Source organism: Larus michahellis, chromosome 19, assembly GCF_964199755.1.
Source record: "Larus michahellis chromosome 19, bLarMic1.1, whole genome shotgun sequence".
Classification (NCBI taxonomy): Eukaryota; Metazoa; Chordata; class Aves; order Charadriiformes; family Laridae; genus Larus; species Larus michahellis.
Genome location: NC_133914.1, coordinates 134,673 through 162,400, shown reverse-complemented (window position 1 = coordinate 162,400; position 27,728 = coordinate 134,673). Strand labels below are relative to the sequence as shown.

At 57.7% G+C, this 27,728-nt stretch overlaps 2 protein-coding genes across 3 annotated transcripts; both read right to left on the bottom strand.

The window, feature by feature from the left end:
• Positions 1-171: 171 nt before the first annotated feature.
• TRIT1 (tRNA isopentenyltransferase 1) lies at positions 172-16,368 on the bottom strand. Of its 2 annotated transcripts, none has more exons than XM_074562583.1 (11): positions 16,208-16,368; positions 9,491-9,631; positions 8,927-9,025; positions 8,564-8,712; positions 7,524-7,666; positions 7,130-7,241; positions 6,421-6,533; positions 5,213-5,290; positions 3,661-3,770; positions 3,200-3,317; positions 172-820 (listed from the first exon to the last, which is right to left on the bottom strand). In XM_074562583.1, exons 2-11 carry the CDS (start codon positions 9,560-9,562, stop codon positions 675-677), a joined length of 1,140 nt encoding a protein of 379 aa, XP_074418684.1. In that variant the 5' UTR covers positions 9,563-9,631; positions 16,208-16,368; the 3' UTR covers positions 172-674. The 2 variants fall into 2 exon arrangements, with proteins under 2 accessions (XP_074418684.1, XP_074418683.1); XM_074562582.1 differs by lacking the exon at positions 16,208-16,368 and adding an exon at positions 15,706-15,986.
• A 1,525-nt stretch (positions 16,369-17,893) lies between these two features.
• MYCL (MYCL proto-oncogene, bHLH transcription factor) lies at positions 17,894-23,231 on the bottom strand. The gene is made up of 2 exons (XM_074562810.1): positions 22,551-23,231; positions 17,894-20,058 (listed from the first exon to the last, which is right to left on the bottom strand). The coding sequence occupies exons 1-2, from the start codon at positions 23,053-23,055 to the stop codon at positions 19,499-19,501; spliced, it is 1,065 nt and encodes a 354-aa protein (XP_074418911.1). The 5' UTR covers positions 23,056-23,231; the 3' UTR covers positions 17,894-19,498.
• Between the last annotated feature and the right edge of the window lie 4,497 nt (positions 23,232-27,728).

The window sequence follows — 27,728 nt, the reverse complement described above, 5'->3', positions numbered from 1 at the left end:
GCCCTGTGCCGAGGGATCAGACTGCCTCCACCACGCTGAGAACATCTGCTCAGCTCCCTCAGAAGCTGCACAAAAGGTGACTGGAAGAAGCAGCCAGGCCTGGATGTCCTGCCCTGTGCCCAGAGCAGGGAACCTGAGCCCAGGTGGAAACAGAGAGCAAGAAAACTGTGCTTGCTAATAGGGAGGGGAACCCACAATAATCCTGGAACTTTATTTCCATATAAAAGAAAAAAAATACATCCTCTCCACAATAAAGGTGGTAAGAACTCGCTCAGCTCCAGAGTTCATTCCTGGCCAAGCTGGAGGAGCGCAGGGTGTTTCTGTCTTTGAGAACGACACGTTCACATGCCAGCAGGATCAGCTCAACCATTCCAAGGATAATGCTGCGTCTGTGGCAGGAATTTTAACACTTGGCATGGGAGGATGCTCCTAGCAGCATTGCCCCAGGGCCCAGCCCTTTCCAGGCAGGGCTGGGGAAGCATGGGAACGGGGCGCGATGAGGCCACATGAAGAGGATCTGATGCAGCCAACGGCCTTTGTCCATCACTTACACACCTGCCTCATCCTGAAAAAAATGACTCAGCTCGTTCGGTTCAAGGCCATCCAGAACTCAGTTGCTTCCTCGCCGTACAGGTGGAAGCGTGGCTGCTCCCCTTTGCCAGCTGGTTTGCAGTCTACGGCAAAGGCAAAGACACGCTGCTATCCTCGCCCAAGGTCTCTGCACCCCCACTGTCCCCCTCAGTCTCTGCAGCACGGCTGGCGGCCTCCAGCTTCCTTCTCTTCTTCAGGTGGTGCAGGTGGGATTTGGATCGTGTGTGAGCTGGAGGAAGATGCAACCAAAGCATTTAACTCTGTGGAATTCGGAGAAGGAAACACCCAACCCGATCCCCACCCCCCTCCCTTCCCATCCTCCCGCACAATTCATTCCCGCAGAAAAGTGAACTCCCAAGCCCTGCCCTCACCATTTCTAAGGACACTTCTAGGCCAAACTATTGGGGCTCAGAAGGGGGGACAACACTTCCAAGCTGTCTCCTGACTGCAGGAATGACTGGGAAAGAGAAAAAAACTGGCTCTGTATATGCAGAAGACTCCAGATTGTCAACTCTCCCAACAAGTCCACTCCCAGCCGAGGCACGACACCGGGAGGATGGGAGAAAGTGTTGCCAAAGAAGCAGCACACTGCAGGATGCGGGTGAGGTTGTGCAACTCTCCGCCACCCCATGGAGCACTGCCAGGGTCGTTTGTAAGCCTAGATGCCTGCACCGCAGCACTGGGGATATCCTGTACATCTACAGCGCAGATAGGGACGGAGCCTGGAGCATAATTAGGCTTTTGCATAACTCCAGGGCAAGGCCCCCAGCTATGAGAGCATTTCAGTAGGAGTCGGACAGGAAGAGAGGCATAATCCCAAGGATGCAACTTGTACTGACACAGCAGGGCAGCAGGAGCTGCATTTCTGCTTGAAATCACACAGTTAAGGACAGTAAAAGCTCCTGTTATCAGTGGTATTATCTAAGTAAAAGGCACTTTGTCTAACCAGACCAATGTAACATCTTAGCAGGGTGGGTTTGCTCTTTCCAAGAGATCAGAGCAGCAATTAAAGCAGCAAACTTTTCAAGCAGGGCCTTAATTAAATGAGGGTATGTGCTCACTGAATCAAGGCCCTCAGGTGTTTTCCAGTCATCCTTTTCTGCCAAAGGATGAAATTACATGCAAAGCTGCTGCTATATCACAATGCTGTAGGGTCACCCTCAGCTTGAAATACGGTCTCACCTCTTACAATTTGTCGCAAGCAGCATCAAAGCATAGAGTGGCTGGATTTCTGCTGCTGTCTGGGGAGGTGTGCTCTTTTAAGTCCATACAAATTGTAAAATTAGATAAAATTTAAAAATCTTTCAGAGACAGTGGGGTACTGAGAAGCAGCTCCCAGAACTATCTGTAACTTGACTTAAAAAACCAGACCAGATTGCAGATCGACTCAGCTCCCACTACGGTCTTCACTTCCCTTTGAGCTTTTACATTTTGCATTTACAAGTAACACCCAGGTTTTGGACGATTTTTCTCCCACCATCTGGGGATTGGAGTCAAATTCAGCTGGATGCAGAGAACAACAGCTGATCTCGAATGAGAAAGGTATTGTCATCATCGATCAGAATTTGGGATGACATCCCTAGCTGTAGTGTTTGCAGCTGTAGTGTATGGGGGGATCTTCAGTTCCCACGTGGCCACAAGACTCGCTGGACCTGGCAGGAGGGCATGGACCCTCGCAACTTTCAAAGTCCTCTAGTTCTGGAGTAGGTAGAGCTCCTACAAAGCACGTCCAAGCTGAGACTGGCTGAAATAACAATTACACTTACAAACCGATCTCACTACAATGAGCTTCCTATTCTGAGCCAACTTCTATCTTTGCCTTCAGCAGCTCCCTGAAGCAATAGGAATAAGTGACTCGTTCAAATCCAACGACCAACGACCTGGGAAATTTATCTTTGCATTGTGTCTGCTTATACTGCATTCAGGCAACACATGGAGATTTACCAGTTTCATTTCTGCAGCCAGTTTCTCCACCACTTTTTGTTTCTGGTTCTCAGCATGAGCCTCACAGCACAGATAAATTCACTGAGTTAATCTGATTCCAACTGAGCTCTTTTAAAGTAAGTCTATTGAAAACAGAAAATCCCTTTCTGTTACTGTTACAGCTAGGAATACTTTTTTTTTGAAAAACATGCAAATAGGCGATATTGGAGCAAAACTGAGCTATTAAAAACATTAAGAAACTTTAATTTTATACAACAAAATTTTAGAAGAGTCAAATTTGTCCTGTATCTAGAAGTATCTAAAGTGCTGAAAAGGACCATCAGCCTTGACTAAACACAGCTCTGAGGTTTGATGCTACGCATAGATCCCCATGTCTGGCGTGACGGCAGAGCGCGGCAGTGTTTACTGGGTGCCGGGGAAGCGGGGGAAGCCTGACAGATGGCTGCTGTGGCACTGCTCCTGCACCCCCTCTGGGCTCGCAAATGGCTGCTTTCATACACGGGCTGTAAACAATTCTTGAAAGCCCAAGATCATGCGCTGAGTGTCACCCGGCCGAGCTGAGACAGCCAAGGAAGCTGCTCTGCTCCACAGAACTGCCTCGCTCCATCCCTCTGCGTCACCATCCCCTCCCAGGTCCTCTCCTCTCCCCCTTGCCGCATCCTACCTGCCCACTCCCTGTCCCCGATGATGACTCTCTCGCAGAGCTCACACACGTGATGACTCCGTTTGTTCTCGTTTACATCATACTCCATCTTCACAGGCTCTGCGGGGGGCTCACGTCCCTGTAGATTAAATAACTTCTCAAACTGGTTTCTACTATGAAAATGTGCTTGTCTGTGTTCATTTTGGTAAAGTTTGGGACGTGAACTTGCCATACACAGACACTAGGGTTAGCAGGACAGAGGCTGCAGTTTTACCATGGAAGACAAGCGGAGTACTGGGCATTAGGAGAAATTTTCAGCTTAGACAACAACCCTCTGCCACTGCGAGGAAAGCCCAAGGCTGGACATGTAAGCAGACAGCACTGCTCATGGGAGAGACTAAGTGCCAAGTGACAGGGCCTGGAGACTACTGAGAAGCTGACTTCTCAGCCGTGGCTCACGTGTTACTCTAGTTACCCAGTACCTGGATGAAGCTCTCCACAATCTCCAGAGCAGGTTTCAGCACATCCTCCTCCCACTGCAAGAGATCAGACACCTCCAAGCCATACACTGGGGGCACGTTGGGCCCGGGACCTACGGAGGCATAGAAAGGCAGGTCACCACCAGAACATGGTCCACAGGAGGCCACAGAAGATCAAAAGCTGGATCCAGGCACAAAGCCATCACACAAAGTTTACAAGGAGATGCAGGCATGGAGGTCTGGATGAGGAATCTGTGGGTGCAGGTCCCCACTCAGAGCGGTAATTGCTTGTGTGGCTGCAGGAGCCAATGCTCCCAGTAGCAGGCCACAGTGGGAGATGCTTTACTAATGCCTTGACCTGACAAGGCACAGTTTCAAAGCCACCCCTTTGGCCTCCCCCAGGCAGGGGGGCACAGAGTGCTCAATGCAGCCCAGCTGGGGGAGACAGCTGCAATCAGAGGGCACACACTCCCTCCGGAGATGTCGCTGCCTGCATTGCTCACCTGCCCGCAGACACTGGGCACATGGCCCCACTCAGACAAAGCCATCAAAGGCAGCCGCGTGCCAGTCTCCAGCAGGTGCTGCTTTTTATTGCTGTAACCATAAACAAGCTCCTGACAGGGCTGATCTGAAACACACCTGCCATCAGAAAGGTGAGCCACAGCCACCAAGCACATGGCTCCAGGAAAGCTCTTGCATCCCATTCAAAGCCCATCTTTTGACTCAAGTTTCTCCCTGCCTTTTTTTTTTTTCCTTTAAATTTTTTTATTGTTGTTTTGCCCCTGCCAAGCACCTTTCAACAAGTGCCTGGCTCCCAGCTGCTGATGCTGGCCTTGCTCCAAGGCTGGGGCTGGGACGGGGAAGTCCTGCTGGCTCCTCGCCATCACGGTGAGCATGGCCCAGGCGAAGGGCAGCCAATGGGCTCCTGCTCCTAATCTGAAGGGCAGCTGCCAACTGGGCTTTTCGCCCTGCGCAGGGAGCATGTGTGGGTGCATTGGGAGAGGGACCATACTGGGTACTCCCTCCCCGAGCCCCTCGGGAGCTGTCAGCAGCACAGCATCCCTGCAGCCACCATCATCTACTGCTGCCCACCATGGGGCTGAGCCTTTGCTTGCTTTGTTCTGTCAGGATATTAGCCGTCCTGATGGCACTTGTGTTGGGAAGGGAAGATCTTCCCTTGACTGGCAGCCAGGGGTACAGGGGAAGCAGTGAGAAGGAGCTGGACAGTGCTGGGTGGGCTGTCTCAGCAGGGTTGAGCGGCTGCTCTCCTTCCCACATGTTCAGGTTGGAATCAGGGCAGAGCCTGGTGGGTGGATCCTGGACGGATCTGGCTGGCAGCAGACACTTGCAGAGCCAGGGCAGCCTGGGCCAGCCAGAAGAATCCAGGCAGGATGGTCTGATCCTGCCAGACTCACACCCCACACACACACACTGCCCCAAAGCAGAGGAGCCACCACTCTCCTCCCTTGAGCTGGGAGCCAGGGACGTGCCAAGGAGGGGTGAGAAGAGATGCGAGAATAGGGATGGTGAGGCAGGGCAGGAACAGAGGACTTACGTCTCAGGAAGCGGTTTCGGACCCATTTGTTCTGTCTCCGGGCATACCTCTTGGTCACCTGTTTCAGGGCCTGGATCCCTTTGAAACAGAATAAAAAATAAAAACAAAGGTCAGTGCAATGCTGCGAGCTGAGTTCACAGCAGAGTGAGAAGAGGCTGTTGGCTCCAGTGGGGGGAAATCACACAAGACAAAAGTTTGTGCTGGAGGGTACCATGCTCGCTTAAGAGAAGTATTCCTACTGTCAGTCTGAAGGTCTCTGAGCCAGCAGGGAGAAGCAGTCACCATGGCAAAGAGGGTGAGCCCTGCCAGACAGTGTTGGGGCAGTGGCAGCGCGAAGGGCTGGACAAGGTGCCCCTTTTAGCAGGTAGGACAATGTGTTCAGGGGCCGCACTGCTCTCATAACACGTAATTGAATACTTCTCTGCACAAACAGAGCCCAGGACTCCTTGTCCTACCCCCAGTGGGCCCAAAGGATGGTTCACCATTGCACAACCTTTCAATATTTAGTACCAGACTTATCGTATTGCTCCACAATCGTCTCCTGAGCAGACACAAGAAGACCCATCTGCACCAGACTTGTTTTCAAGACTTTTATCATTTCAGTGGTTTCCTCAGCCTCCATCTCCACTTCACACCCAACCCTCCACACAGACCAACTCCGCCTGGGACCTCTGCTGTGCTGAGAAGCAGAGCAGCTCTCTCCTCTAACAACAGCGTATCTGTCCAGACACTCCAGAATGACACATGCCAAAGAAAAGGCATCACTACTGACTCATGCTGTCATCCGCTAGATCCCCAGATCCCTTCCCACCATCCTGCTGCTGAACCAGATGTGGAGTTCTGCTTCATTCCTTTTTTCTAGCCGTATTCTCCACATCATCCACACCTCAGCTGGGATCCCATCACCCAGGTCACTGATGGACCAGCTCCAGATCCCAAGTTACACTGTGCCCAGTACAATTTCCAAGGAGACCTGGAGGAAGGGAGGGAGGAATTGGTGGGGGTGAGCTCAGAGATGTTCTCCAAGCACTGAAAAAGGAGTCCCTGTCCCTCCTGGGCTGGCAGAAGTGGAAAACTCAGAGAGAAAAGTGCAGCTCAACCCCAACAAGACCTGCCCCAGGGTTTGAGCTTGGTTCAGACCATTACGCAGAGTCACCTGGAGCTGCGTGGGGCTGAGGGACACAGGGCATGCAGGGTGCCTCTCTCACCTTTTTGCAGCAGCAGAGCACTCGTCTCGGGTGAGCAATTCCCCTCACTGACAAGGTACTCATGGAACTCCTTGAATCCAATGGACTGGAAGATGCCGTGCTGGTAATCCTGCCTGGAGAACAAGACAAGAGACGGGCGTCAAAGCAGTAGCCTTCAGAACAATGGCAGACCTCAACCCTCCCCGTAATAGCTCACATCTATGCGTCTCACCCTGCAGGGACCTCCCCAGGTGACACAAGCCCATGGCCTCAGGGGACAAGCCAAGCCACGCATACAGGAATGCAGACTGGTGCCTTCAGTGCCACCCCATGTCAGCTGCGCCGTGTGAACACTCAGGCAGCACCAAGTAATTCCCCCCAATTACTGAGGGGAAATGTCACCGCTTGGCAGGTATGGTCCAGGCAAAATTAATTCAACACTAAGACCCACAGGGACTCTGCTGTTTGCCCAGCCCTGATCTAAGGGTTCTGGCAGGGAAGTCCAGGAAGTGCTGGAGGATCTGGCTGGTTCAGACCTTTCTGCTGATGGTGCTCCCACAGAGGCAGGCACCCGTCCAGTCTGCTGGCCTTGCTGCAGAAGCAGGTGCTGCTGGGACAGGGCTGGGAGCACTGATACATCGGAGCTGCTGCAGAGAGAGCTGGTCTGGGCCCTGCATGGGTCTGGAAGGTGGGACTGGGAGCCCTGAAAGGGAGCTTGCTTCTCACCCACCTGTTCTCGGCCACTTTCTCTTGGTTGTACCGGCGGTGGAAGTCCCGCAGCTCCTCCAGTAGTCCCGCAGCCAGCATGTCATCCACCCGCTTCTCCAGCCGCTGGTCCAGAGCTGAGAGGAGAAGAGCACACATCCAGCCGCTCAGAGCCATGCCCTCAGGAGGGCCACAACTGGACAACGTACTAGGACTCAGTTTGGCACTCCCAGCCTCCCGATCCACCAGAGGAAGGCACAGCCCAGCAGGGGAGAGGAGCTAGTCCTCTGTCACGCCCACTGATGCCAAAGCTATTGCTGCCTTCTTTAGGGAGGAGGCTGGAGCAGGAGCAGGGAGTCAGCTCTAACCCCACATCACCAAGCTCAGCCAGCCAGGAGCTGTGCAAAGCCCACTCTCACCTGCCTGGTCTGCATGCAGCCACAAGATGCAGGAATGGGGGTATTTCAGGGGTCCCCCTAAGGGTCCCCCGCCTTCCTCCTCCTGCTGCTGGTGCAAGATTTCACTATGGGGGATCCCCGTCTCTTCGAACACTTGGAGGCTCCTGTAAGCAGACACAGACAGAGCTCAGAGGCTGGGTGAGGATGAGCTTTTCCATTTCCCCAGCAGCCCTGGGGGCTCCAGCAAAGAGAACCGCAGACACTCGCTGCGATGCAACCCTCTCATGTGGGGGGAGGGCAGGTTTCTGCTCCATCCCGTGCCCGGCATCCCAAGCACACCCAGGTCCTGGGGGTGCAATGCAGTGCAGAGCACAGCAATGGCACCCAAGGAACCCAGAGCACAGCCACCCACTCCTGCCTGGCACTGGGACAAGCCCTGCAGGGGATGGGGTTCTGGCTCCAGCCCTGCCCTTTCCAGCCAGGCAGGGCTGCAGGGAAGGGGCCAGCATTGCCAATGCGGTGAAGCATTACTGCCAGCTCAGCCCAGCCCCGCCAGGGAGGTGGAGGAAGCTGCATGGGGTGCCCAACCCTCCATCCCCCTGCACCGTGCGAATGGGGTGGGCGGCATTCTGCTCCCCCCAGGCCAGGGCTCGGCTGGGACGGACCCGTCAAAGCAGCAAGCCTGGTCTTGCTGCTGTGCTGTTCCCACAGAGCTCAGGTATGTTACTCAGCTAGCACCGCAGCTTGCTCTTTAAATAGCTCCAGATAAACCCTGCTCCTGGGGCACCGCAGCGGGAGCAGCCCTGGTGCACACAAGCCAGAAGCCATGCACTGTCCTGGCCACCAAAGGCAGCTCAAACTGGGGGCTGTGTGGCCAAAGGTCTCAGATCCCAGAGAGTTCCCCAACACCAGTGCTCCAAGGTCCCCAAGCACGTTGCTAAGAGGCTATGAGCACCCACCTGGGATGGGAGAGCCCATGTTGCTGTGTTCCCAGGCACACGATTCCCTCAGGAAGGGGTGCTGGGCCCTGGCATCCCCTGCCCCCAGCACACCAAGCATACCTGGCCACTTTGCGCTTGTCATGAGGGTGTAGCTTAGCTGCCATCTCTGGGTCCACCTGGCTCAGACGGCGATGGAGCTCCACACCATCCAGTTGCTCCAGCTCCACTTTCCTGTCGGTGACCAGCCCAGGGCCTGTGCTGGCCTTCTCCTGTGGGGCACGAGGCAGCCCTGAGTCAAGCCACTCATCCATGAACAATGCCAGCACAAGCAAGATGATTCCCCAGACTCACGAGGTGAATGAGAGGGTTTTGGTTCTCCTTGCCCCACTCTAGCAGGGGGAGCACCATGCCCGGTCGCAGGAAGCCTGCCCTGAACATGGGGCTCACCCTTTTCCGGAGGGAAACACAGCCCCACAACGGTACCTTGGTGCTGATAAGGACCTTCCAGAGCAGGGACTCAATGTAGTAGTTGGTTCCTCCCACAACAATCGGGATCTTGTCTCGGGCAAAGATATCTTCAATGTGCCACAGTCAGGGAGCATAAGCAGAGATGCATGGCAGGGAGGGAGGACTGTGGGGAGCAGCAGCCTGGGGCCCAGACCCCACTCTCCCAGCCCCACAGGGCCAGTGAGGCAGCAGGACAGGGTTATAGGTGTCCGATCTCTCACTATCCTCTGCTACCTGTGCCAGATACCACCAAAACTCAGGGACACGCAGGGACTGCCAGGGGGGGCAATATCTGGCTCTGCAGTGTTGCAGTGCAGCAGAAAGCTTCCCCAACCAGCCCTGAGCAGAGGCCACCCTGAGTATTAGCTGGAAAAAAGAAGCTCCAAGCCCCCCTCAGCAGCAGTATCCTCTGAAAACTGGAGTTGGCGCAATGTGAAGAGCCCAAGGCTGATGGAAACACTGATCTCTCTTGCAGGGCTGGCTGTGGAGGGGGGGAGTCCGTATCTGCTGAGCCAGGCAGGCTGCAGCGTGAAAGGATATCAGAGCCACAGCTTTGTCTCTGAAATCCACCACTGTGTAGTTAGAGACAAGGGGATCCACAAAGCTGATCATGTGGTGTCTGCACAGACGCTGCTCCTGGGGAGAAACCTTGTTCGTGATGATGTCCAAGCCCTTGTACACCTGGGGAAGAGAAGAGCCTGTCATTCACCTCTGCGTCCCATGAAACGCCCACCAACCACTGCTCCTGCCCCACACACAGCCTCTGCCTGCCCCTATTATCCTCCAAGCCCCTCACCAGTGTCTGGAGAAGCAGCACAGGCAGGGGCATGTGCCCCGTTCAGGCGAGGCAGCAGGAATCTTGCCAACACCTGCTCCTGCCAGGGCCAAACTGCCTCTCTCTGGTGTTTGCTCCTGCCTTCAGGAGACGAACCGTGAGTCCGACTGCTCATGACTGCCTTCCTGCTCTGATACAACCCTGCAGTTAGGGACGGAAAGCCTGATCGAGCAATCAGAACAGTGTCAGAGCCCAGTCAGTGTAACCAGCCAAGCCCGGCTCTGAAGCACAGAGCTCCAAAACAATGAGGGCAGCTGCCTCCAAGCTGCAGGTTCCTCATCTTCTGCCGTTGCAGCTAAAAGTTGAGGTGTGCCTCTCTCCAAACACCCGTCTGCAGCACAACACCAAGTCTCATTGGGGGACAAGGATCACTGCTTCCCATAACACACAAAGATCTCCCTGGATGCAACGTGCAACTTCATGGAGCCTCCTAAACACACACAAACTGTCTCAGCTCATGAGCACCATAAAAGCCTGGTGTTCCATCTGCTGCCTGCTCTCACTGAGCTGGTCAGGGACAGAAAGGAGCAAAACACATCGGTGCAGGCCAATGACCCCAGGGGAAAAGAGGCAGGAGACACTGGTGAGTGCAACCAGCAGCATCTCACTGCTTCGAGGTGTGTCTTCAATCTTGAGTTTGGGATATACAACCTGGAAGAGCACTGCCGAGAGATGCTGGCCCTCAGCTAGACAGCTAAAAGCAGAGTAGAAAGAAAAGCCACCAAAACCAACCCCTCGGGAGCATTCTTGGTGAAGAATGCCAAGGTAACCTGCGATCCCAGCAGCATGCATCCGAGCCACAGCCCAAATCCACCCTCCAGGCTGCACAAAACAACAGCCACAGCCCAGCCCACAGACCCAGGCTATGCAAGTACCAGAGCAACCTCAGCCCGGCATCCCATCCCCACAGCTCGGCTGGGACCCAGGAGCAGAAGAGCCCTTTCAGATGACAGCATCTTCCACCCAGGAGAAGAAAGGAAAGCTGCTCGCCTTCTCCCCACAGCATGCCCATCAGTGGGTGCTGCGAGGCTCTGCAGAGCTGCAGACAAACGGGGACCAGAGCGGGGACCTGCCCCCCAAGGGTGCTGGCAGCAGGCACATGGTCGCAGTGGGGCGCAGAAAGCCCTTCTGTCCAGCCCAGCTCCGCGCCGTGCCAAGGACCGAGCAACCTCTGTGCCAGGTGGCAGCTAAGGCTCTGCTTCGTGCTGCGGTCGCAGGGAGGATGTTTAGCTCCCAGCATGTCCCCGCTTGGAGCAGTCTCCCAGCTTGGGATAAACTGGCCTGATGGGAGAAGAGACTGAAAATGGATGTACTCATTTCCTCCTCCATCACCCAGAAAACACCCCAGGCAGAGGGCCAGCCTTCCAGAAACAAATTTACCCTTAATCCCCTCTGAGAAGCCACAGCATGGCCTCCACCCACTGCCTCCTCTGGTCCCAGACCAAAGGACAAGGTGACATAGAGGTGACCGACAGGCAGAAGGCACGGAGCGGCAGCACGGGACGATCCGAGGTTAGTGGAGCAGGGAAGCCAGATCCCTGCATGGAGCAGTCATGCAAGCTGCTGGGGCGGCTGAACCGTCTGCAGCCCAGCAGACACTCCCCAGCTTAACTCTTCCACTTGCAGCTTGGAGGGTGAGTGCCAGCCCCTGCTCCCGGTCCCTCATAGGAGAAAGGCTCGCCTGGGGGCAGGAAGCGAGGGGGGAGCGGGAGGGCAACCCAGTGCTCTTCCTTTCTGCCCTGCAGAAACCCAGCTGGCTCCAGGGGACAGTGAGCAGACAAGGAGAGGCCCAATAGGCAGGTCTCTGCCAACATGCCCTGTGGCTGGCTGCAGCCTATTGATCCCCTTCCATTACCCAGCCCTGGGCTGAGCAGCACCATTCAACAGAGGTCTCCAGTTGGCACTAAAAACCTTTGAATCTGGGGAGCTTTGGCTCAGTGCCTTCTTTCCCCCAGCAAAGGCCAGTCCAGCCCTCCAGCTCCAACTCCCACTCATCTGCCTGAAATCCCAATCAATACAGAGGGCTGACGGGGAGGCTCGGAGGCAGCTGGGAGCTCCCACTGCCCTGTGCGGGCAGAGCTGGGATTTACAGCCCAGGCTCCAATCCCCCAAGATTCTCCTGGAGATTAAACACCGAGAGCCTCCCCAAATACCTGGCAACAAGAGACGGAGGAATGCGGTGTCAGTGTGTGGGCTGGGAGGAAACAAAGGCAGCCTTTTACACGCACCCAGCAAAGCCCAGAGAAGGTTTCCACCAGCTGGCTGTCGGCAGGGCCTCGCACCGAGACGTCCTCCCAACACTCATTTCTATTTTCAGCAAGCGGCTCAGATAAGCCTTTGTTGCTTTCTAAGGCCCCAAAACAGATTAGCAGCAGGCTGGAGCAGCAGGCCTCCGAGACACCAAATACAAGCTGGGGACTAAAGATGCTTAGCCTTGACGGCATCCTCCCACCTCTGCCACTGAAAGCCCGGGCAGGTCAGCCCCATGGCTCACAGCACTGTGCTGCAAGGTCAGCGCCGTCTCCTCTTCTAATGGGTGGGGAAACAGGCAGGAGACCAGCGATCCTCAGGAAACGGTGGCTGTGAGGACCCTCAGCCCACAGCCTAGGAAGGGTGGGCTCTCCCAAACCCTCATTCTGCCACCAGTTTCATGCACAATCCCAAACTCTGCCCCTTTTTCCCCATCTGCACCAGATGGAAAGGCACTGTCCTTGACGGGGAAAGGCACTGTCCTTGCCCTGAGTGCAGGGAGCACAGTAGCAAAGGTTGGAGGGGGCTTTGAGCAACCCCATCTAGTGGGAAGTGTTCCTGCCATGGAAGGGGGTTGGAACTGGATGATCTTTAAGGTGCCTTCCAACCCAAACTATTATTCTGTGACTCTATGACACGACGGCTGTGCCATATGGGGAACCCAGACACATCCAAGTCACCTACACCAGAGAAGAGCATGAAGACTTCACAGGGGCCAAAGGATGTCCCAGCTGGAGATGGGCATGGAGGACCCAAACCAAGCTAGCATGCAAGGACAGCACGATTCACTGCCCGCTCTGATCCCTGCCATGAGAAGGATGTCAGCAGAGGCTCTTAGGATGTCCTGACTTGACACACTAACTGATAAATGTAGACGGTGTGCTACAACAGCCTCCGGAGAAGGACTGCATCCCCACCCCAAACTATGAAATCCAGAAGGGACAACGGGATCACTGCGCACCCACTGCTTAGCCAGGAATGAAGCGGGACTGGCTTCACCCGGCCGGGCTTCCCCAGGGAATGAGTTACAGGAGTAAGGAAACTCACTGGGATGACAAAGGGCACCAGAAAGGACAAAAAGAAAGATTAAGAGGCCACCAGATTAACCAGAGCTCCTGAGCTGCATGAAGGCAGCAGCTAAGTCTGTAATTTGACCACAGCGACTCAAGGCCATGACGAAAACGTCTCTGGAGATAGAGGGGTGCCTGTGTGTGGGAACAGGTGGGCTCGGGGCTCCCCGGCCCCTTCCCCACCCTGGCTCCAGCCCCAGCAGCTGCCCAAAACACTGCCAGCATTTGTCAGAGCTCCGTGAAGACCCACACGGGGCCCAGCGATGAATGGACAAGAGAGGGCTGAGGGCGACATGGTCACTGGCAGCTGTCAGTCGAGAAAGAGCAATGGGATTTTTAAGACCCGGCAATTCTCCTGCAAGGACACCGGAGCCAGCGCTGCATGGCAGAGGGATAGGCAGCAGGGAGACAATATTCCACAGGAACAAAGCCAGCAAGAAAGCAGACCCAGTTGGCTGGCTGCAGCCGCCTAAGCGGGGCACGGGGGTTAGTGGAGCACAGTGGGGGAGGCGCAGACACCGACCTGCTTGAGGCTGTGCCTTCAGGCGACCAGGGCCGTGGAGGGGCAGGGCTCCCCCGCCTCGCCGCCCCGAGAGGCCACGCTGAAAGCACGCTGCTTTACGGGATAGAAGTAGTGGAGCTGCTCGGCTCTCGCTCCACAGTCACGCTAGAATGAGATTAAAAGGAAAGGAGGACAAGAGCCATTCGAGCCCGGATGCCATTGGGCGCCTGCAGCCAGAGTCCTCCCAGCGCCTGCATTCCCATAGTGGGATCTGAAACAACCAGAGCACAAAATACATGCTTCAAAACATCCACCAGCACGAAACGAGAATCCACAGCATACCAGCCGGCTCCATCCATGTCTGCAGAGCTCAGGATGCAGCAGGAGTCTCGCATTCGCAGGATCACTCAAGTAAACAGCCCTTTCCCTGATATTCAAGCCTGCCGTACACTGGGCTGTCAGTCACCATACGGTCCAAGAACCTCAGTATTCACAGTACACTAACAGGCACAAATAATTGAACGAAAGCTCTAGGGTTTGTCCGGATCAGGAAGCTCGGTATCAGTAAAACTGCCCCAGCCAAGCTCTGCTCAGAGGCGTTTCTGATGCAGACACTAGAGCAGGGTAACTTGCCTTGGAAACTAAACAGCAGCCAATTAAAAGCCGCCCCAGCCCAGACAGGGTCTGTGGAGAAAATGAGCCTGCAACGTGCGCTGGCAGCCCAGAAAGCCACCCGTATCCTGGGCAGCATCCCCAGCAGCTCTCTGGCATACAAACAGTGGCCAGCATCAGCAGCCTGGTGCAGGAAACCAGGAGGTGGTCACAGGACAGCGAGAGTCAATCTCTGAGCAGCACAAAGGGCAAAGGGTGTTGGTTGGCAGAAAACACCTTTTTAAGAAGTGTAACAAATATGTTAAACATTAAACCTGATAGAAAGTTCAGGCATTCCAGAAAGAGAACAGTAAAAAGTGTTGAGTAGGAAGGAAAACATTTTACTAAACAACAACAAAATCCCTGTGGTGGCTGGAATCCACATCTCGTGATAAAGCTCTTGTAGCTGAATGCAATTAGGGTAAAAAAAAATGAGGCTCAGTTCCTTGGTGTTTACTGATCCTGACTGTACAATCCATATACTCCCTGCTGCCGCTTGCAATATGAGATGGGACCACAAACAGTGCAACCGGCAAGTAGCAAATACCATTTTCAATATTCTTCTCCATATCTCGTCAGTGTCCCTTTGCTGGGTGACTGGGGAGGGAGCCGCTGGCCTTCGGCTGCCACCTTACAGCCTCACCTATGCTACATCCATAACACAGCCTCTGGCAGGACAGCCGGCACCACTGCCTCGCCAGGACGAGAAGCACAATGCAGGGACCAGTGCAGACCAAACCACGCACCCTAAGGCCTCCATCAGCCACGGTTTCCCAGACAGGACTCACACCATGTCCCGCACGGTTGCCCACAACTCGAGGTCCATGTCAGCCGCATCTGCAAGAGCAATCCTGGGCATCGCTCGCTGCCGATTAACTCCAGCTGCTGCGTCCCTTCGTCAATTGCTCCTCACACCTCTGCATAGCTTTTTGCAGGTTAAAATTAAAACACCCTTGCTTTGGTTTCTTTCCAGAAGATTAATTTATTGGCAAGGGCGGGGGTTGGTTTTGGTTGTGCCGCCATACTGAGAGCTCAGGCATGAGGACAGCACCGCTCCCCCGAGCTGTGACACCGCGCACCCAAAAGCAAAAAACTAGCCACCAGGACAGGGCCATCGAGGCCTGCCCAGGAGCACAGCCGGCGGACAGGATCCGTCCCCCGGGTTGTCCCCCACCGGCACCGAGCCTGGGGTCCGCGGAGGAGCTGGGCCTCTCCGGGCCCCGACCTGGCCCCACTATCCCTCCCCCGGCACCAGGCCAGGCCGCCTCCGGACACCCTCAGCCTCGCCAGCGACCCCGGGCTCAGCTCCGGCCTTCCTCGGTCCCCAGGCCCGGCCGCGGCCTCCCCCGGGCCCGGCCGCGGCCCTCCCCGAGCCCTAGGCCCGCCCCCGGCGTCTCCCGGTTCCCGGGCCTACCCCCGGCCTCACGGAGGCCGGTCCCGGCCGTACCTGCATGGAGTCGGCGCTGACGATCTCCCCGCCGAGGCGCAGCCCCAGCTGCAGCGCCAGCGCCGACTTGCCGGTGCCGGTAGCGCCGAGGATCACCACCAACGGCCGCGGCCGCGGCGGGGCCCGGCCCAGGCAAAGCGCGGCCGCCGCCATGGCCCGGCCCGGCCTGGCGGCTGCCATGGGGACGAGCGGGCGGGACGGGGGCGGGACGGGGCTGGGGCCAGCCGCGGGGAGGACGGGGCCGGGCCCTGTGCCCCGTATCCCTCTGCCAGGCGGGGTTCCTGTCCCCCGGAACGGGTCCCTCCCCTTGTCCCCGTCCCGGGTCCCCCTGTCCCCTGTCCCCCACCCACCCCCACACCCCCGGCCCCGGACCGTGTCCTCATCCCTGTCCCCTGCCCATCCCCACGCCCCCAGCCCCTCTTGGGGTCCCCCGGGCACCCCTCGCCTTCAGGACCCCGAACCCCCGGGCCGTGTCAACGAGTGGGGTTCTGCCCCGTGGTACCTTTTTCGGGGCAGAGGGGTGTAGGATGGGGTGGGAAGGATGCTGTTGCCATAGCAACGGGGCAGGAGAGTGAGGAGCGGGGCTGTTTCCATAGCAACAGAGAGGAGCGCGTTGCCGTGGCAACCCGCGGCCTCCGCGGGCGGCTGGTCCTCCCCCATCGCCACGGCAACACGGGGAGATAGGGAGCGGGGCGACTGTCTCCGTGGCAATAGAGCGGAGGGAAGGCTGGGAGACGGTTGCCATGGCGACGGCGGGAGGAGGGTACCTCCGCGGTGCCGTTCTCCCTGGCAACACGTATCCTTTGCCATGGCAACAGGGAGCAGGAGGCTGCGGGCCGGGGAGGGGTGCGGGCAGTCGGCCCCCCTCCGAGGGGAAGGGATTATCGCCGCCTCGGGCAAACTGTCCTAAAAATTTGCCAGCCCAGGCGTGAAAGCGGCACCGCACCCGCAGCACCCCCTGGGCCGGCTGAGGCTTCCCCTCTGCAAAACCGGGGCTACGGTGGGAAAGCAGAGGTGGTTTGGGGGGAGGGGGGGTAGAGTAGCCGAGGCAACGGGGCGAGTCGCAAGGAGCAGGGTAATGTGCATTAAAAAAACCCGACTGTATCAGGCCCGGAAATGCAGAATTGTGATGGTGACAGCCGACACTTGCGAATTGCAGAACAAGCAAGGAGGAAAAGCCCTGTGTGTTTATTTTGTTCACTTTGTAGCACTGTCAGTCTGCTTTCCTTATCCTTACGGTGGCAACGCGAGAGGAGGCATCTGCTTTAGTAACCAGGGAAGTTTCAGGTAGATATGTATTTATGTAGGAGGGCTTTAAACAGAACTCAAAGATATGTGCAAAACTGCAACTGCTCCTCAGTTTGATTTGAGACCAACTACATTTTCCACTGATGATGGTCTCAGCTCAGGTCACAGTATCTGCACATCATTTCTAAGAAAGAGAAATAATGTTTTAAACAACCAGTGTGCCTTCGGCATGAAAAGAAAAAGCACACCTTACTAAAAACCTTATTGGGAGGGTCACCTTGAGCTGAAAAAAGACACCAGTCTGTATGTGTCAGTGTATACACAACAAAAATAAACATTTGAGGGACTGGTACATCTGGGCCTTGTTTCCTGCACATGGGCGAGGTGTCAGATTTAGGTCACCCTGCTCCGTGTTTAAACTGTGGTTCCTCTGAGCGCCTTTTAATACAGCTCTAAAACGCTTTGACATGGTACGATGTAACAACATGCAGAAAGCATGAAGTGTTGCCAGAACCAAAGGGAGCGTTTATTTAAGAGCTTCCGTACAGAATCATTGCTTTTTAAGGCTGGCTTCACCCTGGTGATTGAGTCTCCTGCAGCAGCGGCAGCTCTTTTCTGACTTCTCAGCAGTAACAGGATCCCATGTCCCTCTTGCATTTAGAGTAAGACTTTTACCACCAATATGAAGGAAACCCAAAAGCATCGGGTTCAGGTGCAGCAGGGAGAACACACATATATATAATTTCATCCACTCGGCAGATCCGAGTATATGAAGTTGTCCGATGCCCCTTGAAGGGAGTAGATTGCATTCCCCACTCCCTATAGTGTTACTGCCAACCACAGCGCCGTCCCCTGACCCACGGGGCAGCGATCGCCCCACACCAACTGCTCCGAGCACTATTAGGGGGGTTTACAGTTACACCAAAGCCTCCTCTGAGCCCAGAGTGGGCTCCCTGCCCCTCCTTGCCAACAAAGCCACCTAAAAGGAGGAAAAATAATCCCAGTGATTCGTTTCCCTGGCCCCACCACTGTAACTACTTCTGTTTCAATTGCTGGGAGAAAGCCAGGACAAAGAGCTCAGTCTTACTGGCAGCAAGGCAGCCAAGCCCTGGTGCAAAATATATTAATTTTTGTGTTCCTGAGCGGCTGCCAGGACACCCCAAAACACAGTGGCCAGGCCAGCCCCGCCAGGAGCATCATGGCACAATGCATGGAAACCCACTGCCATCTGCATGGAAAAAGCCAACCCAGGCTGTTGCAAACTTATTTATTTATGAAGTGTGAGGTAACGAAGAAAGTGCTAAATCCGACCACAGTGTTAACTCTAACAGTTCTCAGCAGGTCAGTGGGGACCCAAGGGTGCCATCCTGCAGGAGCACCCCTGGGAGGGGACAGGGGACTCTACCACTCACACAGCCCACTGCAGGTTGGGCAGCAGGATAGCACAGGCAGGGGGAAGCCTTGAAGGCAGCACAGCCCCCCACGCACCCAACCAGTCCCCTGCAGCCAGGCTCCCTGCAAAGTCCAAAGCTTTGCTGGGGATTTTAAGTCGCTGCTGGTCAGGAGGTGCTTGCAAGGGTGGGAAAGGCCGGGGGGGGGTGTCACAAGGATGCTCACAAGGAAAAATCCCCTGTTATTGCAAATTGGTGGTTTGGAGAGGTGCAAGGGGGAAAACAGCTTCCATGAAGACTCAGCTCAAAGGTCCAGCAGGAGCCAGCCCCTTCCTGATCTCCCTAAAGTGCAGCAGGAGTGAGCCCTCCCCTGCAGCAGGAACCCCCCTCCAAAAAAAGTTTATTTTTATATATATATATATATATAAAAAAAAGGAAACTCTTTACCAATACTTCTCAAAAAGTGGTACAAAAATACAGTATAAAAAACACAGCCTCCAGTATAAGACTCGCAGTTACAGCAGCAGTTTCTAGAACATAAAATCCACGACAAGCTACTGCATGAAGTGATAAGAAAGTGAGGTATGGTCCAGCTGAGCAAGGGGATCATCCACAGGGTGCTGTTAACCCCGGTGTGAGAGGCATCCTGCCACCACCATCTCCAGGGGGATCCATCCAGAGACAACCCCTGTAAGCTGGGCTCTCCACGTCTACCTCCACCTGCTTCCCTGAGCTGAAGTGGACCATGGTTGCTTGGGATTTTTAGGGTGAGATGGATGCCCAGGGGCAGCTCCCAGGGATGCTGTTGGTGGCAAACAGCAGAGAGGGGTGCAAGGGAGGGGGAATGGAGTTGAGCCCATGAATTGAAGCAGTCACTTGAGAAAGCTTCACAGGGGGGACAGGGGAAGTGTTGCAACACCCAGTGCCAGAAGCCAGCCCTAGGCAGGCGACGCCACGGGCAGGGGGCCCTGCTGGGGCCGCCTTCCTGCAGCTGGGAGCACCACCGCAGCCACCCCACACGCAGCAACCACCGCATGCTCCAGCCCCCCAGGGCAAACAGTTCAACAAACAACCAAAATAAAAATTAAAAAAATGTGCAAATTGAGAGGGAGCCAGGAGGGTCATGGGGACCGGGGAGGGGGGCACATTGGGTGCTAGTGCCCCTTGAGGTTAGCAATCTGTTTGAGCAGCTGGGACTGCTGCAGCTGCAGCTGCCGCTTCTCGGCTGCCATCCTCCTCTCGGCACTGATGAGCGACTGCAGGTACTCAGAGGATTTGCTCAGGATCACAACTTTGGGTGTTTTGGGGCAGCTGGCGAGCCCAGGCACCTGGTCCCGCAGGGCCAGGAAGCGCGAGCGCAGGTCATTGCGCCGCTTGCGCTCCAGGTAATTGTGGTTTTTCCTCTTGGCCACGTCCTCACTGTCGGAGCCGGGGCTGCTGCCAGCTTTCGGCAAGCTGGGCTCGGGCAGCGTGATCACAGGGGCTGGCTCCGTGGTGGTTAGTGGCTTGTCCTCATCCTGCTGGGCCGGCTCTGGTGGGGGACAGACATCTGGTGGCGAGCGGGCGGCATAGTTGTGCTGCTGCTGGTGGACGGAGATGTGGAAGCGTTTCATACAGGGGTCCAAGGGGTCAGCACGCAGCGTGATGGTGACTGGCTTCCTCAGGCTGAGCGATTGTCTCTTCTCCACTGTCACCACATCAATCTCCTCCCCTTCTGCTCAAAACAGACAATCAAAAAAAAGAAATCACCATCGGTTGGGAGCCCCTGGTCACCTCTCGTCACCCTGCCGGGGCTCCCCACAGCCCCCCAGACAATCCCCCTGCTGCCATCCCACAAAAGCTTGCTCATGCACTGCAAAGCCACTCTGCAATCTTCAGGAGGGATTACGTGATTTAGATGTTTTTCCAATGCCATCACAAAGGAAGGAGCTTTCCTTCCACATTCGTGTGCCCAGTCCCCTGAAATTAGGATAGGGCTTTATTTCCGCCTCACTTCTGCACATCCTGCACCGTGTCCAGGATAAAGAATCATCAGGGAAGAAACAGCAGAGCCCATCTGCCCAGGGGGGGACACAGGAGGAGTAGGATGATGGGTACCTGGGACAGCCAAACTCCAAAGTTCATCCTGGTCGGGAGCTTTCATGGCCCATTGGAATTGTAGATGAGGGACGTGGGGGCAGAGCTGCCCTTTGTTCCCCTTGGCTGCAGCTTCCCACTTCGGTGACTTGTTACTTTTCACAAGTGATAAACCCCATTCAGCCCAGGCTCCCCGAGGACAGAAGGGACAATCCTCCGCGGTGCACGGGGGGAGGGAGAGGTGAAGGGGTCCCTCCAACAGACGCAGTAAACCTCGAAGGCATCCCAAGCCCAGGAGTCAGCGTGGGTGGGGGGAGTGTGGGGGGGAAAGTTATCAGAGCTGTGAACAGAAAGACCCAAATAAAGCATAACTGGACCCAAGGCACCCTGTCTGTTGTCATTGCAGCTTGCCCAGTCCAGCAGAGCCCAGCGGCATGAAGCTGGCGCTTGGGGACAGTGGGATGATCTAGCTCCAGGCACTCCTGTGATCGGTCTCTTTTTAGGAATGTGCTTCCACCTTTTTTTCCTAGACTTTGGGGGAAAATACAGCCCCTCGCTAAAGGTGCCCCGAGATGCCCAAACCCTCACCAGCACCTTGGGCAGAGGCCTGGCCCCAACCCCTCCGGCGACAGGGCCAGTGGTGGCCACAGGAGCTGGGCTCCAGGGCACCCTCCTGCTTGTGGCCCCCAGCCCACACGCCGGCCCCCCACCAGGCTCTGGGTTCTCTGCCCAGCAAGCACAAGCCACCCTGCTACTGGAGCTACTGCGGGGAGAGAGGGGGACACTAGCTGCCCACACACAGGCCGACGGCTGCGCTCATCAGTGTCATAACCCGGCCGGTCTCAGCCACGGGTAGAATAGGAATAGAGATAGAGATAGATAAACACACACAACCCCCGCCGCCGCCGCCCATTAATAAAAGTCGAACTGCGGGGCCCCGCCCCCCCAGCAGCCCATTGGCTATCCCGCCGGGCCAGCCGGCTGCCGCACCCTCCCATTGGCCCCCGCCCCTGTCCATCACCGTGACCCCTCTCATTGTTTGCAATCTGTTGCTTTTTGTTCGGCGTCCACGTGGCGCGGCCGGATCGGGATCGGGACCCCCCCCCCCTTCATCCCCAGGGCGGCCCCATCAATTTGGGTTAAGCCTCTTAACGCCCGCGACCTGCTTACGGTCCCCGGGCTCCTAATGGCATTAAGTCCCCCGTCCCGCGCCGTGACTCACCGGCACAGGTCGCTGCAACCGGCAGATTTATTAACGGGGTCACGGCACCGCGGGGCCGCGTCAGCGCTCCCACGGCAGCCGAGTCAGCCCGCTGGGGCGGGAGGGAAAAACCGCGTACGGCCCCACCGGGACTACAGGGCGGGTGGGTTTGGGGAGCCCCGGGGGTGTGTGTTTGTAAACAGGGACTGACAATGGGTGGTTATGCGCTGAGGTGAGGGGGAGGTCGCACCACACTGCCCTTGCCCGATGGGTTTCAGAGGCAGGCGCTTCCCAGCCCGAACCCCTCCGTGTAAACACGCCCCCCCCCCCCATACCACGCAGCACAAGCAGACATGCCTGGGGGGGTCTGATGCGGAATGTTCCTGCCCATCCCACAGAGCCACGGCCTCAGGGGGGGCGGCCGCTGCACTGCAACCTGCCGGCCCCGGGGGCTATTTTGCCTTTTCTCCCGAGAAAAACCCGTCCCAGGTGGGTGCCGTGAGCGTGGGGGCCAGGGGAAGCAGCTGAGGTTACGAGCCGGCAGCAGAGCACGCTGCAACGCCCGAAAACCCCAAAGTTTCCACGCCGAGCTGCGAACTTGTCCCTCGCCAACCTGCCCACGAGGGTCCCGTGGGGCGGGACGAGCGAGAGGGGCCACCAGAGACCCACGCAGCGGACGGGGAGCTCCACGCACCCTTCTGCGAGGGGTAGGGGTTTCCCGAGGAGAAGCCCCGCTGGAAGGGGAGCAGCCGAGCCCGCTTTGTTCGCGGGGCCGGCACCGGGACTCGCCTGGAGCTGCAACAAAGGCGCTGCCCGGCTGGGAGGCTCCCGGCACGCACATGTGCGGGGACGCGCGTGTCCTCCACGCCGGGCTCCCCGCGGGTGGCAGCAAGGCTGGGCCGGGGGCAACCCGCACCTCGGTCCCTTACCAGAATCGCTTTGGCCCTCGGATCCCGAGGACGCGGGGATCTTGCTCTCGGGCAGCGGGCAAAGGAAGACGGCAGCGGGATCCACGCACTCGCTCACCGAGCTGCCGAACCCAAAATCCTGGGCGAAGGAGGGTTTGTGGGGGGTGGCCCTCTGCGTGCCCGTGGAAAGTTTCTCTGTCATCGCTTTCTCCAACCTCTCCCGGGCTGAAAATCCGCTCCACATGCAATCCTTGAGGATGAAAGCGCTCAGGTTCCCGAAGATCTCCCCCGTCCCGATGAGATACTCCGGCTCGTCCCCGGACAGGCAGTAGCGGGAGAGGCAGCCGGAGCGCTCCTCCGCCCCCGACCAGCAGGCTTTCTCCCCAAGGGGACCCAGGGGGGAGAGGGGGGGCGTGGGGACAAGCTCGAACTTCTTCCAGATGTCCTCGCTGGGTGCCGTGGAGCGGTGAAAATCCTCCTGGGCATCATGGTCGTAGAAGTAGTGTTGGTACGAGTCAAACTCCATCTCCGCGTTGAGGGGGGTGGTAGAGCCTGGGGGCGGCAAAGGCAGGGGTGGGGACAGAAAGAAAAGGGGATACCGCCCCCCCCGGTCTGCAGTCCCGCTCAGAAAAGGGACACCCCGAGCCCCATGGAGGAAGGGGGGAGCCCCCACCCTCGCCCGGCGCTGCAGGACGCAGCCGCACCAGCCACCGAACCAGGACCACGGGGGCATTGTTTCCCCCCCCGCTATTATACCCTGTCTGCGGCGCCCGGCCCCGCCCGCCCGCCAATCGCCGGCCTGTGATTTGCATAGAGGGCGGGGATCTGCCCTATTCTCCTCCCGGGAGGGGGGCAAGGTGTGAGGGTGGTCACGGACCCCCACTCCAACCCCCCGGGTTCCCCGGTTCTGCTAACGGGGCTATTAATCAGTGGCCGCCCCGTGCGCTGGGGTGGGGGACCCTCGCTGCCCCCCAGAACGTCCCACCAGGTCCCAGTATCATCTCCAGCCCATTAGAAAGGTCAGGGTTTGGGGGACCTGCTCTCTGCAAGTGCTAAGGAGGGACTCCTGCAAAGAGGATTTTGGCTGAGGACACCCGGGCCAAGCGCAGCTGTGCCACCAGCCTGGGGACATTCAGCTGAGTGCAATAGCAAAGCAGACTGGAGAAGTGGGGTCATGTCACAGAGAGGCATCGCCCACCCCCGGGTGCCCTTTCCCATCCACCTCCCCCTGCCCGGCTGTCCTTCCCCTTGGGCTCCCAAGCTGGCACTGTGGCACTGCCACCACCCTCCGCTGCAGTCACCCATCACTGCAGTGTGACTGTTCCCTGCAGACACGGGCAGGAGAGCGGGTCCAGCCCCCATCAGCAGTGGAGTCACTTAGCGTTTGTGTCCTGCCCAGGTGTTCCCAGGGAGGTGCTCCCACAGCCACTGAAGCCCTCGCAGGTCCAGCTGGGAGCTTTGCCCCTCTGAAACCACGACCCAGAGGGGCTGGGAGCTGACAGCAAAGACGGGAGCAACGGGTTGGAGGGAAACCGGGGATGGACTGGGGCACAACAGACCCCTTCTCACACATGCAGCTCCCACTACCAGCACTGTGTCCCATTGTTGCTGCTCAAACTCGGCTTTGCCTGTGTGGCACCTGGCACATCTAGCCTGGGGATTTGGAGAGACATGCTGCATCCTCAGGGACCTGGGTGAGCCCCGTGGGATGCCGCATCCCTCCACTGCAAACGTCTTTCTAGGAAGGGCAATAAACGTTGTGAAAACACGGTGAGGCTTTCACCTCATGCACTGACAGCCGTGGCATCATTACACACACACACGTGCCGTTACGAAGTCCACCTGGGATGAGCAAATTCGTCTAAGCAGCATGAGCTAACCCACTTCAGCCCCAGCACCCTCCTTTTGCCACCCAGTGCAGTTGGGGACACAGGATCTGCCCCAGCCGGCAGTGCTGGGAGCCTGGGGGGGCTGGGGGCTGGGTTCCTGGGCTGTATCACCAGCCCCTCAGGGACCAATCAGCCCCAGCCTGGCGACCAGCATAGCCCAGTCCAGTACAGCACAGCACAGCCCTGTGTGGTCTTTCACAGACCAGCGCAGCCCAGTAGAGCTCCGCACAGCACAGCACAGCACAGTGCATACCCGTGTAGCCCAGCATGGGCCAGCACAGCCCAGTAAGCTCAGCACAGCTCAGCCCAGGAGAGCCCAGCACAGCCCAGCATGATCCTGCATGGACAAGCACAACCCCAGCTCAGTACAGCCCAGTGCAGCCCAGTGTAGCCCAGCACGAACCAGCACATCCGATCGCCGCCCATCGCGGCCCAGCACGGTCCGCCCGGCGCCTCCCGGTCCCGGGCTCCGGCCGCCGCCACCGGCGGGCGCGGGGCGCCCCCTGCTGGGGCACATGCGGGGCCGGGGCCCTTGAGGGAACCACCGACCCGTGGGACAGCGGGGACGGGGGAGGGGGACACCGCACCGGGCACCCCCGGCCCTGCTCAGCCGAGCCGGAGCAGGGAGAGCTGAAGGGAGAGTGCGCTCCCGCTGCGCACAGCTCCGTGCCTCTGTTTCCCCACTGCCCAGCCGGCAGAGGGTACAAGGGAGGCAGAGGAGCCGGGCTGGCAGCAGACGCTGGGCTGGCAGCTGTCCCCAGGGTCCCCGAGCATGCGGGGTGCCCCAGCCCTTTCCATGCTGGCACGGGGTGCAGCTGAGCTTGCAAAGCTTTGCCAGCCTTGTGCATCTGGGTCAGTGCAGCAGGAGGGTCCTCAGCGCAGTCCTGTGGTTTCTGAGCGGCAGTGATGCTGTGGGCTCCCCATGATGGCCACAGCACCCTAAATGCCCTCCTGGCCTGTCTAAAGCAGCCCTGAGCATCCCAATCCTGCTCAGGGCTGGGGCAGGAGACCTGGGACCCCCACAGCCCCGGGGAGCCTGGACTGATGTTCCCTTTGTGCTCCGGTCTCAGTGTCGGCCCCGGTCCCCAGCCAGGTTGGGAGCCCTGGGCACATCCCCGGAGGTATCCCCAGCCAGGCTCCTCCTGCCCCAGGGCTCCTCCCAGCCCTTGGCTCTCCCCGGGAAAGACCTCCATTTCTCTTTAGGAAACAAATTGACCTGTTGGAATTAAGGACAGGGGCCAAGATGCCACAAGGACTGTGGAGACTCGTCCTGCCCCAATGCCATTGGGGTCAGCAGGGTTGGAGGGTCACAGCTAGGGACACAGCTGGGACTGCCCCATGCCGCCTGTTCCAACACCAACACATCCCCGGGCACAGGAGCAAAGGCTCCTACAACCTATAGCTCTTGGCCACGTCTCCTTCGCCCTCCCTGCTGGCCTCGGGGACCTCTCCAGCTTTTCCCAGCGTGAGGCAGGAGCTTGTCCTGGCTTCAAGGGGCTCTGGATGCTTTGAAGGTGCAAAAGCACTACTGGAGAGGGCTGGAGGGGCCGCACAGCCCTTTCATCCCTGTCTCTCCAGGAGCTTGGCAAACAGGATCCGGAGAGCCTCTCGCTGCCAACACCCACGCCGGCTGCGCAAACAGCGGTGGGTGGGTGAGTCCCCCGGGAACTGTGGCACTGCTGGTGACGGGGCTGGGGGGGCTGGGTCAGGCCCATGGGTCAGGCCAGCACCTCACCGTGCCCCCCAGCATGGCGGCACAGCTCCACAGGCAGCACTGAGCACGTGCCCCTGGAGCTGGCACAGATCCGCGGGAGCTGCTGTGGCCCAGCTGGCTGCTGGCACGGCTCCGGCACATGATGCAAGGCAGTTCCCGGGCCCCCGTGCCCTTTGGATCCCCACTGACAGCAGGGTTGGACTTTGAAGCTCCAGCCCCAGAGCACTTCCCCACGGCAGACAGCCACACTGAGCCTGATGGGTGTCGCAGGGGCATCCTGATCTGGACTCTGCCTCCAGCTGTCCCCATCCTGCTGCAGCAGCCTCCTTTGAGCCACCTCGCTGTCCCTGTGGGGTTCCCAGGTCCCCAGGGACAGCAGAAGCTGTGAGACCCCATGCCAACACATCCCCAGCCCCCTTTCTTGTTACCTTCAGCCTTGCAACATGTTCCTCCAGGGTCCCACATGGGAGAAGTGTGGGCAGCACAGGACAGCTGCCTCGTGCTGCCGTGCAATGTGTCCCCTTTGTCCCCATGAAGCTGTTGGGCAGCGGCCGCGGGGGATATCTGGGCCCTTGCAAAACGCCTGCCCAAGTTCCTGTGGGGTATGGGAGCACCACGAAATACTGCCCAACCATATGGTGCCACCACCCACTCTGAATTTAGCAGTGAAACCTAGAAAAAGGGGAGGAAAATGCACCATTGCCTTCAGCCCCTGCTGCCTCTTCAGCCCCCTCCCCGGCACACCCTGCCTGATGCCAGAAAATGCCCAGAGCCCTGGAGAAGCTCTGCGGCATGCAGGTAGCATTATCCTCAAGCTGGAGAAACAGCTGAGGATGGCCTGCAGCCTATGGCCCCCCAACAGCTCTGGGACCCACTTGCTGCTGTTTGCCCCCAAGCCCACTCTCCCCGTCCTGGCAGGCCCAGCCTGGCACAGCTGTCTGGTTTCGGGTGCGCTCACGCTTGCTCAGCTCCTGCTCCGGGCTGTGCCGGATCTGCGACAGCAAGGAGGCGTGGGTGGCAGGCAGGATTGCAGAGCCATCATCCACTGGAGCGGCCCCCATCCCTATCCCTGTCCCCAGGGCCAAACCATGTCCCCAGGGCCAGCATTTGGGTCCCAGTCCCTGAAGAGCCACATCCAGAGCCCGATGGTGTCCCCAGCTCAGGGATGTGGAGGCTGGGATGGCGTAGCATCACCATCAGAGCGGTATTTGAGCTCTGTTTTTTCCTGCAAGACCGTGGCACTGAGCTGGTCCTGATGCCAAGGGTGACCCTGCAAGTGGCTCAGCCCCATCCACCTCCAGGTCCCTGGGGACCCCAAGCCTGGTGGGAGCTGCTGCACCAACATCCCCACTGGGATCAGCCCTTGGTGGCTTATTTATTGCTGTGAGGATCCCCCAGAGCATCTGCTTGGGACAAAGGTCTAAAATCCACCACCGGAAATTGTGCGATACCAGACTTGGAGAAAATCCTCCTAATCCAGGGAAATCCTGGTCTTTCTACTTCTCCTACTTCATATGTAAGGCAGAGCTACACCTATCTGTGGTCTTTTTGCACAATCTCCAGCACAAAGGGCGGCTAATTGTTCCCCTAAAGCTA